Source organism: Scardinius erythrophthalmus (genome assembly GCF_964197995.2).
Source record: "Scardinius erythrophthalmus genome assembly, chromosome: 9".
NCBI lineage: Eukaryota > Metazoa > Chordata > Actinopteri > Cypriniformes > Leuciscidae > Scardinius > Scardinius erythrophthalmus.
In genome coordinates this window covers 382,501-394,791 of record NC_138229.1, presented here as the reverse complement: position 1 = coordinate 394,791, position 12,291 = coordinate 382,501, and the positions used below count along the sequence as shown (strand labels likewise).

The 12,291-nt window shown below is 46.6% G+C and overlaps 1 protein-coding gene across 1 annotated transcript in view; it reads right to left on the bottom strand.

The window, feature by feature from the left end:
* Positions 1–451: 451 nt before the first annotated feature.
* ptprsb (protein tyrosine phosphatase receptor type Sb) overlaps positions 452–12,291 on the bottom strand; it is a 148,196-nt gene continuing 136,356 nt past the window's right edge. Inside the window, exons 28-34 of the mRNA XM_081375411.1 lie at positions 8,325–8,610; positions 6,938–7,116; positions 6,725–6,851; positions 4,679–4,804; positions 3,855–4,009; positions 3,631–3,766; positions 452–2,836 (exon numbers count right to left, since the gene is read on the bottom strand). Of these exons, the coding sequence (XP_081231537.1) occupies positions 2,768–2,836; positions 3,631–3,766; positions 3,855–4,009; positions 4,679–4,804; positions 6,725–6,851; positions 6,938–7,116; positions 8,325–8,610 (1,078 nt within the window). The 3' untranslated portion in view covers positions 452–2,767. The remainder of the gene's footprint in view (positions 2,837–3,630; positions 3,767–3,854; positions 4,010–4,678; positions 4,805–6,724; positions 6,852–6,937; positions 7,117–8,324; positions 8,611–12,291) is intronic.

Sequence of the window (12,291 nt, the reverse complement as noted above, 5' to 3'; positions counted from 1 at the left end):
GTAAATAGTGTGTGTTGCTGCTGTTCTGCTGGCTTGTATTCTTGATCATCATCATCAAACCTTCATCTTGTTCTGTCGTCCTGCATCCACCCGTGACAGTGTGTGTGTGTGTCTGAACGCTTACAACTGTATGAACCATGTGTCTGAACGCTTACAACTGTATAATCCATGACAATGTGCTGAATTGTTTTAATCTGTTGGATTATTCAAAAAATTGTATACCTTATGAAATTTGACTTGTAATGTGGAATCAAATAAAGTATATATATAGAGAGAGAGTGTGTGTGTAGTAGAAGAAGAACTGGCTAATGATGAAATGTGATCTATCTCGTGATCATGATTCACTCAGTTTAATCCCAATGATGTATTAAAATGAATTAAACTGAGTGATTAACATAAATCAGCATTTCATCACAAATCACTGATGAAATAAGACACACACACACTTCTTCACGTCAGTATATCCAGTCGTTCTGTTTTAATACAAAGTCGACATATTATCTACACATATGATCTGAAATCAGTAAGCAGAGAAAAGTGAAGCACTACATAGTCATCAGCACTCGGCCCTCGTTCCCTCATTCCTCATTCCCTTGTTCCTTCATTCCCTCGTTCCTTCATTCCTCATTCCCTTGTTCCCTCATTCCCTTGTTCCCTCATTCCCTCGTTCTTTCATTCCCTTGTCTGATCAAGTGTTGCTTTGACATGATTGTGGGATTATTCCTGTGCTTTCGTCTTCAAAAGAGCTTCTTAATAAGAGAGTATTTGAATAAGAAACGTCAGTGGTGAATGTGCTTTAACTCTGTGCTGAGGAAGATCAGTGTCTAGCCGATGCTGAAACTGACACAACATGATCACTGAGACGCTCATATCTGCCAATATTTGATATTAGATTCACATTGATAACCACATTCACTTCGGCCGATGAACAGGAGCGTCAGTTTATAACGGCAGGATGGACAGAAACTTCAGTTGTGTGTAAAGGTGTGGTCACTAAGCCAAAGTTTGTTAGGGAATTATGTTTTGTCAATAGTTTAGTGAAAAAATGATGTTCTTCCTCAGTGTTTCTGTCCTGCTTTCAAACACAAATATAGAAATATTCTTAAATCAAGATTCATTTACTGGAGAAGAAGCAAAATGACTGAAGATATTTAGTCAAAAATGTGTCAAAATGAAGTGAGTTTGTGTTTAAAACGAACAATTTAAAGAGAAAACAAGATTATTTCTGACTCCATCGGCAGATATTAGTTCTTGTTTTAAACACAAACTCACTTCATTCTGACACATTTTTCATTTTCTTCAGTCATTTTCTTGTATCATTCTTGATTTAAGAATGTTTGTCCTGGAAAACAAGACAAAAAACTAAAGAAGAACATCTTCTACAAAGTCATTTCAGCAGTTTCTGCACATTTCCACAATTTTGTGGAAAAAGGTCTAATGTAGCGACATTCAACTATTTGCGAAAACGGACGTGGGAAAATCTTTCGCTAAATTCATTCCTATTGAAATGAGTGTATTTCACCCTTGAAAATTCACACGTGACCACACTTTAAATATCACATTTCAGTCAGTCATGTTAACATGGTTTTACCCTGCTGGTTTAGTGCAGTTTACCACGGTATGCAAATCCTGACGCTGATCTGATGCTGTTTAACCCCGCGTGTGCTTGATCTCGCTTCGTTTGACTGATAATGCCGATGAGAACCCTGTGACGTCTCAGAACTCCAGCGATTGGCTGAGGTTTGGGCTCTGAGGACCGTTGGCTTCTCTAGAACAATCAGTGCACAGGAAATATATAAAATATCTGAGAGGGTTTACGAAGCACAACACTGTACATCTGAGCCATGTACAGTCACATTAGCTGGCCAACTACACCACAGCTCACAAATCATAGTGCCATAAAAATCAGGTAAATAAATAAGATCCTTAGAAATTCAAGCATATCATCAACAAAATGAAATAAAAAAAATCAGGTCGATTAAATATTTGACAACAACGATAATAAGGCTCACTTCACGTCTCGAACCGGCTGGTTTCCCGCGCTACTCCTAAACATCACGCCTTGGCTAAACTAAACATGACGGGAAGAGTTTCGCGAGTGTGTTCTAGATTTGATCAGATGTTCCTAGCGGTGGAAACACCGGGGAACGATCCGCGATTCCTCCTAGAACGTGCGAGTCGAATCATTTCCGTTGTCTGGGATGAGCAATCGTCTTCCGTCTCGTTACGCAACAGCCGAAAGAGCAAAAGAACATGATACAGATACGAGATTAGCACTGAAACTCGCTCGCCTCTCAAACACGCGTAAGCAGCAGAAAGTCTTGAAGAGACACACAAACACAGTATTCACAGGAGTTGATCCGCCTCGCTCCGTTAGGCACAGACGGTGGGAGATCTGGTTAATTAAACTCCCGTTTAATCGTCCCGATGGCAACGATCCCGTCATTCACACGAACGAACGAACGAACTCACGTCTGACGTTGGCAAAGACAGTTCGAAGAAACTCCCACTGAAGGGTGCAGCAATAATCCAGGCTTTTGATTTCATAGTTTCTTGTTGTTGTTTCGCTTTAAATAGATTTTTTTGTACATGTAATATTTTCCTCTTCATCCACGGTTTAATATTTCTAGAAAGCCGACCACAACATTAATATCGATAAGTGAACACTGAGGTAATAGTTTGCGTCTCTGGAGTGTGGGTCCTCTGCGAGGGTTTGCTGGGGTCGAGGGGAAGGTGTTCTTCACGTGTTCTTGGCCTTCTTCTTCTCTTATGTTGCATAGTGATCAAAACTTCCAAGGTACTCGAGGCCGGCCTGATAGCAGAACTGGTACTCGTCCTGCGAACACACACACACACACACACACAATCACAGATCTGATCACATGACTGCAGGAGACGAGACGAACCTCGAATAAGAGTTTGTTGTTCATCTGATTATCCCTGTTCATCACTAGTGCATTATATTCTCTGTTTGATAGACTAAAAAGATAACAATAAAAGTGAGTGGTGCTTGCAGTGGCAAAACTCTGCACTGGGGTGCTCTGGGTGGTTGCTAGGGCGTTGCCATGTGGTTGTTAGGATGTGGTGGGTGTTGCTAGGGTGTTTTGGGTAGTTACTGTGGTGTTCTGAGTGATTGATAGAGCATTGCGACATGGTTGACAGCCAGTAGCTAGTATGTGGTGGGTGTTGCTAGCGTGCTCTTAGACAGTTGCTAGGGTGTTCTGTGTATTTTCTAGGGTGTTATCGATGTTTGCTTTGGCATTGCTATGTGGGTGCTAGACAGTTACTATGGTGATGTCCTGGGAGGTTGCAAGGGGGTTGGCTAGGTACAGTTGCTAGGGTGTTCTGGGAGGTTGCTAGGGTGTTGTCGATGGTTGCTAGATAGTTACTAAGGTGATGTCCTGGGTGGTTGCAAGGGGGTTGCTAGGTACAGTTGCTAGGGTGTTCTGGGTGGTTGCTAGGGCATTGCCGTGTATGTCTCTGTAAGCACATTTTATTGTTTGATATTTGCTATATAAATAGAAGTTTTCCAATAAGAGTAAGCAGAATGTTCTACAGGAGGTTCAACAGAAACGAGATCTTCCACAGACTCACTGCTCGATGGTAAACGGTGATGTGTGTTTACCGTACCTCAGTCTGCACCATCGCCGGCCGTTGCGTGCGCAGCATTTTGACGGTCTGGAAGATGTCGACGGCGCCCTCGTAACGCATGCGCTCCAGCACGATACTGAGAGTGATGAACACACCTGTGCGCCCGACGCCCGCACTGAGAGAGAGAGAGAGAGAGTCTCAGGATTCAGCTCATGTTCGTGTGTGTGTGTGTGTGTGTGTGTGTGTCTGAGTATCATCATCACCTGCAGTGGACTGTGATTGGTCCATCCTGACCAAACTGCTCCTTGGTTTTATGCACCTGTCCAATGAAATCAATGAAACCCTCCCCTGACTTTGGAACACCTTGTTCTGGCCAATCGGTGAACTGGAACTGTCTGACGGTTCTGGACTGTCCGTCCTACGGGAAAAAAGACAACGAGTCTGAACATCTCCAGGTGTGAGAAACACTCTGACTGCAGAGGCACATGAGGTCAACGTCCTGAATATAAACACACACGTGACTCTCAATCTCTCCTTCATGAGGATCCATGCATCTCATGTGCTTCTAGGGCATTGCTAGGGTGTTCTGGGTTGTTGCTAGGGTGTTGCTATGTAGGATCTCAGGTGTTTGCTATGGCATTGCTATATGGTTGCAAGGCAGTTACTATGGTGTTATGGGTGGTTGCTAGGGTGTTGCTAGGCAGTTGCTATGATATAGTTATGTAGTTGCTCTTCATGAGGATTTATGCGTCTCATGTGCTTCTAGGGCAGTTGCTAGGGTGTTCTGGGTGGTTGGTAGAGTGTTCTAGGTTATTGCTAGGGTGCTCCAGGGCAGTCGCTAGGGTGTTGCTAGGGTGCTCCAGGGCAGTTACTAGGGTGTTCTTGGTTGTTGCTATGGTGTTGCTATGTAGGAGCTCAGGTGTTTTCTATGGTATTGCTATGTGGTTGCATGGCAGTTGTACTGGGTGGTTGCAAGGGTGTTGCTAGGCAGTTGCTAGACAATTAGGTTCAGTGTTCAGTTCTGCTTCAGAACATCATCTGCGTGTAAGATCAGATGGTACCGCGGTAAACGACGGCCTGTACTCACCCTGGCGTCGGTGACTTTGAACTCTCTCAGGATGTACTGTGGCATGTTGTATTCTGCCATGGGATCCACCACGAAGTACTGATAGCGAGCCGAACGCTCCGCCGGCCAGTACTGATGACACTTCTCCTGTTGACACACACACACACACACACACACACACACGGTACAGAAACTGCTCATTTCCTCATGAAAACTAGGATGAAAAATCTTCCTTGACCAGCTTTTATTTCTCCATGACTGAGACGAGATGACATCATCACGACAATATCAACATGCAATATCGTGATGAAAAAATACGAGACTAAAATATAGTTTAAAACAAAACACTTTACCAAAATCTCTCAATAATTTCTTCAACAAAAAAATTGCAGAAAAATAATCTAGAATGTTTTTAAAAAGCCACTTCGAGCTTTCATGCGATCTGTTGACTGAATACGCATTACTTTTTCAATTTACAACAAAATATCAAAGCTACTTTTTCAAGTAAGTAACGCTAGTTACTTTTTCACATTTATTGACTGACAGCTCTCCTGTCCCCAATGTTGAAAGAAATAAAGTGAGGAGGTGTTGTGTTCGCTGTGTGTGTGCAGGGCCGTTTCAAGATATTTGGGGGCCCTAGGCAAAAGAGTGAAGCGAGGTCCCAAGTCCTCCTCAGGAAAATTTTTAAAATTCAGATGGGATTTCTTGTATTCTGGTGCATTTTAAGAGTCATGAATTATCAATTGGCACAGACAGAAATTTGGAAATTTAGCACCTAATAAAGCAAAAAAAAAAAAAAAAAAAAATACTGAATGTGGATGCGAAAAACGCAGAAAGTCGAACCCGATCCAAATTTTTTTATTACGGACGAAAGTTTCGTAGACAGTGTGCAAGCGTGATTGACATAACGTGAGGTCGAATTTTTTTTTTTTAATGTGCGAAAATTTCGGATGCGAATTTCGGACTCAGTGTGCAATGGCCTTAAGTAACAACACTTCTCTAGCTTTTGCCTTTATGGCAAAAAAATCTCATGCGATCGTAATCTGGGCTCGTGCATCAAGAGGATTTAGCTCAAAGGAAGTTTTCGAACGCTGTAGCTACAACAATGAAGGGGCGAGAAGTTGTCTAGTGTGTATTTTATGCTTAAATTCTGCAAACAGAACAAAGTTGTGTATGACTATTAGTTGAACTTTTTCACCCTCAACAACGCTCACATCTAACGTTGTGTTTGGTCACTGATGTCAAGGTTTATGTTCGCAGAGATGTGAAAATACGTCAGACAGTTGTAGTATTTGGAGATAATATGGTTTACTTGCCGCTGTGTCTTTGGCGTTTTTCATCTTCTTCTTTCTTTCTCTGTCTTTTGGAAAATCCTGAAGGGTATGAGCGCTTCATGATGACATTTTTAAATTTAAATGCCCGCGTAGCGCTGAGTGTGAGAACGACAGTTTCTCTTCCACTGACAGCTAGTGGGGGACCTGATGGGGGCTGCGCGACGGTGGATGTCACTTCAACATTACAGTGATTAGGGCACTCATGGTGTTTGTCGTTGCATAGGGGGAATCCCTCTAGTTTGGGGGGGCCCTCTCACGGAGCAGTACTGGAAAGTGATAGCGCTGTCTCACTGTGGTGGTTTGTTGTGGTTGATACTGTTTGACGAGGGCAGATACACAACCTAAACGACCATGCGGCCATCGGGGGCCCCCTTCAGCTGGGGGCCCTAGGCAGCTGCCTACCTTGCCTACCCCATTGCGACGGCTCTGTGTGTGTGTTTGTGTGAGAGTGTGTGTGTGTGTGTGTGTGTGTGTGTGCGCTGTTTAAACATGATGGTTATTTTAGTTCTAGACTAATGTGAAAATAAGTAACGCAAAATGAATGTAACACATTACTTTTCATAAAAAGTAACTAAGTAACGCAATTAGTTACTTTTTTGGCAGTAACGCAATATTGTAATGCATTACTTTTAAAAGTAATTTTCCCCAACACTGACTAAAGATGATAAAACTAAATCTGACACAGGACTAAATTAAAAGCAGAAGGAGCATGTGTTTGGCTCTCAGATCTCACCCGTCCCATCTCACGCAGTTTGGTCAGCATGACCACGATGGTGGAGTTGTGTTCCCACAGGGTCCTCCAGAAGTCCTCCGTTGTCTCCGCCAGCGGCCCCTGCGTGGCGATATACGCCTTCTGCTGCCTGAACGCACACACACACACACACACACTCAGATCAGCTCAGTTCAGGTTCTGCTCTCGTCTGATAGTCAGAGCAGGGAAGTCTACCTGTATCCGTCGATGAAGCTGGCGTTGATGTAGTCGGACCCTTCCAGGCCTCTGATTGGCTGCAGACACACGCGTGTGGTTTCGTACGGCATGATGTTCACCAGCCGGTTCTTGAACTTGTTGCAGGGCAGATTAGCACTGACGAACCTGGAGGTGTGTGCTTTAGTGTTGGCCAGACGCTGACGGACACAAACGCATCACAATAAGGTCACGGATTTAAACTTATGCGTGTTATATGAAAGTCACATTAAAACTGTCCAGGAAACACTTTATTTACAACTGGCGGATTATCACAACTGTTTATGCACTACGCAAACTTTCAATCTCAAATAGATGTGCATTTAATATGAAAATTCATCATAAAAATATGAATTACATGTTCAAATTCCGGTGATCTAAATAAACAGTGTTATAATAAACAAATTAACAAACCACTGTTATTTATTGAATGGAAATGATGTACTGTATATACACTACTGGTCAAAGGTTTAGAATAAGTATGATTTTTAATATTTCTGAAAAAGTCTCTTCTGCTCCCCACGACAGAAAAACAGTGAAATATTATTCCAATGTAAATCAGCTGTTTTCTATGTGAATATATAGTAAAGTGTAATTTATTCCTGTGATCAGAGTAATGCAATATTGCAATGCATTACTTTTCATAGAAAGTAACCAAGTAACGCAATTAGTTACTTTTTTTGGGAGTAACACAATACTGTAATGCATTACCTTTCATAGAAAGTAACTAAGTAACGCTATTAGTTACTTTTTTGGGAGTAACGCAATATTGTAACATTACTTTTCGTAAAAAGTAACTAAGGAATGTAATTAGTTACTTTTTTGGGAGTAACGCAATATTGTAACATTACTTTTCATAAAAAGTAACTAAGAAATGTAATTAGTTACTTTTTTGGGAGTAACGCAATATTGTAACATTACTTTTCATAAAAAGTAACAAAAAAATGTAATTAGTTACTTTTTTGGGAGTAACGCAATATTGTTACATTACTTTTCATAAAAAGTAACTAAGAAATGTAATTAGTTACTTTTTTGGGAGTAACGCAATATTGTAACATTACTTTTCATAAAAAGTAACTAAGAAATGTAATTAGTTACTTTTTTGGGAGTAACGCAATATTGTAACATTACTTTTCATAAAAAGTAACTAAGAAATGTAATTAGTTACTTTTTTGGGAGTAACGCAATATTGTAACATTACTTTTCATAAAAAGTAATTAAGTAACGCAATTAGTTACTTTTTTGGGGGAGTAATGCAATATTGTAATGCATTACTTTTAAAAGTAACTCTCCCCAACACTGACTAAATATAATAAAACTAAATTGGCACAGGACTAAATTGGCTCGACTGAATCCCAGACTCCCGCACCTTGAACTCGAGCTCCATCCCGCTGACGTGTTCTCCGGGCTCCACCTGCGCGAGCGTCTGTATGTACGAGCACAGGCTTCGGGCCGCGACCTCAGTGTTCCCGCAGGCCACGGCCTCCAGCAGCGCCTCGTGGATGAAGCCGTACTGGTCCTCCGTTTGCACCATGTAGTTCCGCTGCGAGCGCATCAGGGTCACGTGACCGTACACGTCCACCGCGTGCTCATGGCGGAGCCGCTCCAGCATGGCGTCGATCACGATGAAGCAGCCGGTGCGGCCCACGCCGGCGCTGAGACACACACAGAAAACAGTTTTACTATGATGTAAATTCCCTGATCTGTTTCTGGTTACTAATCCAAAAACTGTCTGATCTCAGACTCACAGACGCTTCCATCTGACACAACAGAGAACTGTGAGATTATACACTGTAGTGTGTGTGTGTGTGTGTGTGTGTGTGTGTGAAAGCGTGTGTGTGAGAGTGTTTCATCATCTGACCCAGTATAGCTCATAAACCCAGAATCTCGATCGCCCCCCAGTGGCTGGTCCCAGTATAGGTTTCAGTATAGCTCATAAACCCAGAGTCTCGATCGTCCCCCAGTGGCCGGTCCCAGTATAGCTCATAAACCCAGAGTCTCGATCGCCCCCCAGTGGCTGGTCCCAGTATAAATCATAAACCCAGAGTCTCGATCGCCCCCCAGTGGCTGGTCCCAGTATAGCTCATAAACCCAGAGTCTCGATCGCCCCCCGGTGGCTGGTCCCAGTATAGCTCATAAACCCAGAGTCTCGATCGTCCCCCAGTGGCCGGTCCCAGTATAGCTCATAAACCCAGAGTCTCGATCGCCCCCCAGTGGCTGGTCCCAGTATAGCTCATAAACCCAGAGTCTTGATCGCCCCCCGGTGGCTGGTCCCAGTATAGCTCATAAACCCAGAGTCTCGATCGCCCACCAGTGGCTGGTCCCAGTATAGCTCATAAACCCAGAGTCTGGATCGCCCCCCAGTGGCTGGTCCCAGTATAGCTCATAAACCCAGAGTCTCGATCGCCCCCCGGTGGCTGGTCCCAGTATAGCTCATAAACCCAGAGTCTCGATCGCCCCCCAGTGGCTGGTCCCAGTATAGCTCATAAACCCAGAGTCTGGATCGCCCCCCAGTGGCTGGTCCCAGTATAGCTCATAAACCCAGAGTCTCGATCGTCCCCCAGTGGCTGGTCCCAGTATAGATCGTCCCAGTATAGATCATAAACCCAGAGTCTCGATCGCCCCCCAGTGGCTGGTCCCAGTATAGCTCATAAACCCAGAGTCTCGATCGCCCCCCGGTGGCTGGTCCCAGTATAGCTCATAAACCCAGAGTCTCGATCGCCCCCCGGTGGCTGGTCCCAGTATAGCTCATAAACCCAGAGTCTCGATCGCCCCCCAGTGGCTGGTCCCAGTATAGCTCATAAACCCAGAGTCTGGATCGCCCCCCAGTGGCTGGTCCCAGTATAGCTCATAAACCCAGAGTCTGGATCGCCCCCCAGTGGCCGGTCCCAGTATAGCTCATAAACCCAGAGTCTCGATCGCCCCCCAGTGGCCGGTCCCAGTATAGCTCATAAACCCAGAGTCTGGATCGCCCCCCAGTGGCTGGTCCCAGTATAGCTCATAAACCCAGAGTCTCGATCGCCCCCCAGTGGCTGGTCCCAGTATAGCTCATAAACCCCGAGGAGTCTCGATCGCCCCCCAGTGGCTGGTCCCAGTATAGCTCATAAACCCAGAGTCTCGATCGCCCCCCAGTGGCTGGTCCCAGTATAGCTCATAAACCCAGAGTCTCGATCGCCCCCCAGTGGCTGGTCCCAGTATAGCTCATAAACCCAGAGTCTCGATCGCCCCCCAGTGGCTGGTCCCAGTATAGCTCATAAACCCCGAGGAGTCTCGATCGCCCCCCAGTGGCTGGTCCCAGTATAGCTCATAAACCCAGAGTCTCGATCGCCCCCCAGTGGCTGGTCCCAGTATAGATCATAAACCCAGAGTCTCGATCGCCCCCCGGTGGCTGGTCCCAGTATAGCTCATAAACCCAGAGTCTCGATCGCCCCCCGGTGGCTGGTCCCAGTATAGCTCATAAACCCAGAGTCTCGATCGCCCCCCAGTGGCTGGTACCAGTATAGCTCATAAACCCAGAGTCTCGATCGCCCCCCGGTGGCTGGTCCCAGTATAGCTCATAAACCCAGAGTCTCGATCGCCCCCCAGTGGCTGGTCCCAGTATAGCTCATAAACCCAGAGTCTGGATCGCCCCCCAGTGGCTGGTCCCAGTATAGCTCATAAACCCAGAGTCTCGATCGCCCCCCAGTGGCCGGTCCCAGTATAGCTCATAAACCCAGAGTCTCGATCGCCCCCCAGTGGCCGGTCCCAGTATAGCTCATAAACCCAGAGTCTGGATCGCCCCCCAGTGGCTGGTCCCAGTATAGCTCATAAACCCAGAGTCTCGATCGTCCCCCAGTGGCCGGTCCCAGTATAGCTCATAAACCCAGAGTCTCGATCGCCCCCCAGTGGCTGGTACCAGTATAGCTCATAAACCCAGAGTCTCGATCGCCCCCCGGTGGCTGGTCCCAGTATAGCTCATAAACCCAGAGTCTCGATCGCCCCCCAGTGGCTGGTCCCAGTATAGCTCATAAACCCAGAGTCTGGATCGCCCCCCAGTGGCTGGTCCCAGTATAGCTCATAAACCCAGAGTCTCGATCGCCCCCCAGTGGCCGGTCCCAGTATAGCTCATAAACCCAGAGTCTCGATCGCCCCCCAGTGGCTGGTCCCAGTATAGCTCATAAACCCAGAGTCTGGATCGCCCCCCAGTGGCTGGTCCCAGTATAGCTCATAAACCCAGAGTCTCGATCGTCCCCCAGTGGCCGGTCCCAGTATAGCTCATAAACCCAGAGTCTCGATCGCCCCCCAGTGGCCGGTCCCAGTATAGCTCATAAACCCAGAGTCTCGATCGCCCCCCAGTGGCTGGTCCCAGTATAGCTCATAAACCCAGAGTCTGGATCGCCCCCCAGTGGCTGGTCCCAGTATAGCTCATAAACCCCGAGGAGTCTCGATCGCCCCCCAGTGGCTGGTCCCAGTATAGCTCATAAACCCAGAGTCTCGATCGCCCCCCAGTGGCTGGTCCCAGTATAGCTCATAAACCCAGAGTCTCGATCGCCCCCCAGTGGCTGGTCCCAGTATAGCTCATAAACCCCGAGGAGTCTCGATCGCCCCCCAGTGGCTGGTCCCAGTATAGCTCATAAACCCAGAGTCTCGATCGCCCCCCAGTGGCTGGTCCCAGTATAGCTCATAAACCCAGAGTCTCGATCGCCCCCCAGTGGCTGGTCCCAGTATAGCTCATAAACCCAGAGTCTGGATCGCCCCCCAGTGGCTGGTCCCAGTATAGCTCATAAACCCAGAGTCTCGATCGCCCCCCAGTGGCTGGTCCCAGTATAGCTCATAAACCCAGAGTCTCGATCGCCCCCCAGTGGCTGGTCCCAGTATAGCTCATAAACCCAGAGTCTCGATCGCCCCCCAGTGGCTGGTCCCAGTATAGCTCATAAACCCAGAGTCTGGATCGCCCCCCAGTGGCTGGTCCCAGTATAGCTCATAAACCCCGAGGAGTCTCGATCGCCCCCCAGTGGCTGGTCCCAGTATAGCTCATAAACCCAGAGTCTCGATCGCCCCCCAGTGGCTGGTCCCAGTATAGCTCATAAACCCAGAGTCTCGATCGCCCCCCAGTGGCTGGTCCCAGTATAGCTCATAAACCCAGAGTCTGGATCGCCCCCCAGTGGCTGGTCCCAGTATAGCTCATAAACCCAGAGTCTCGATCGCCCCCCAGTGGCTGGTCCCAGTATAGCTCATAAACCCAGAGTCTCGATCGCCCCCCAGTGGCTGGTCCCAGTATAGCTCATAAAGCCCGTCTGCCCATGAAGTCTACTGGATGCGGTGGAAAGTGTGATATTCTGTGCTCGTCTGCTGTT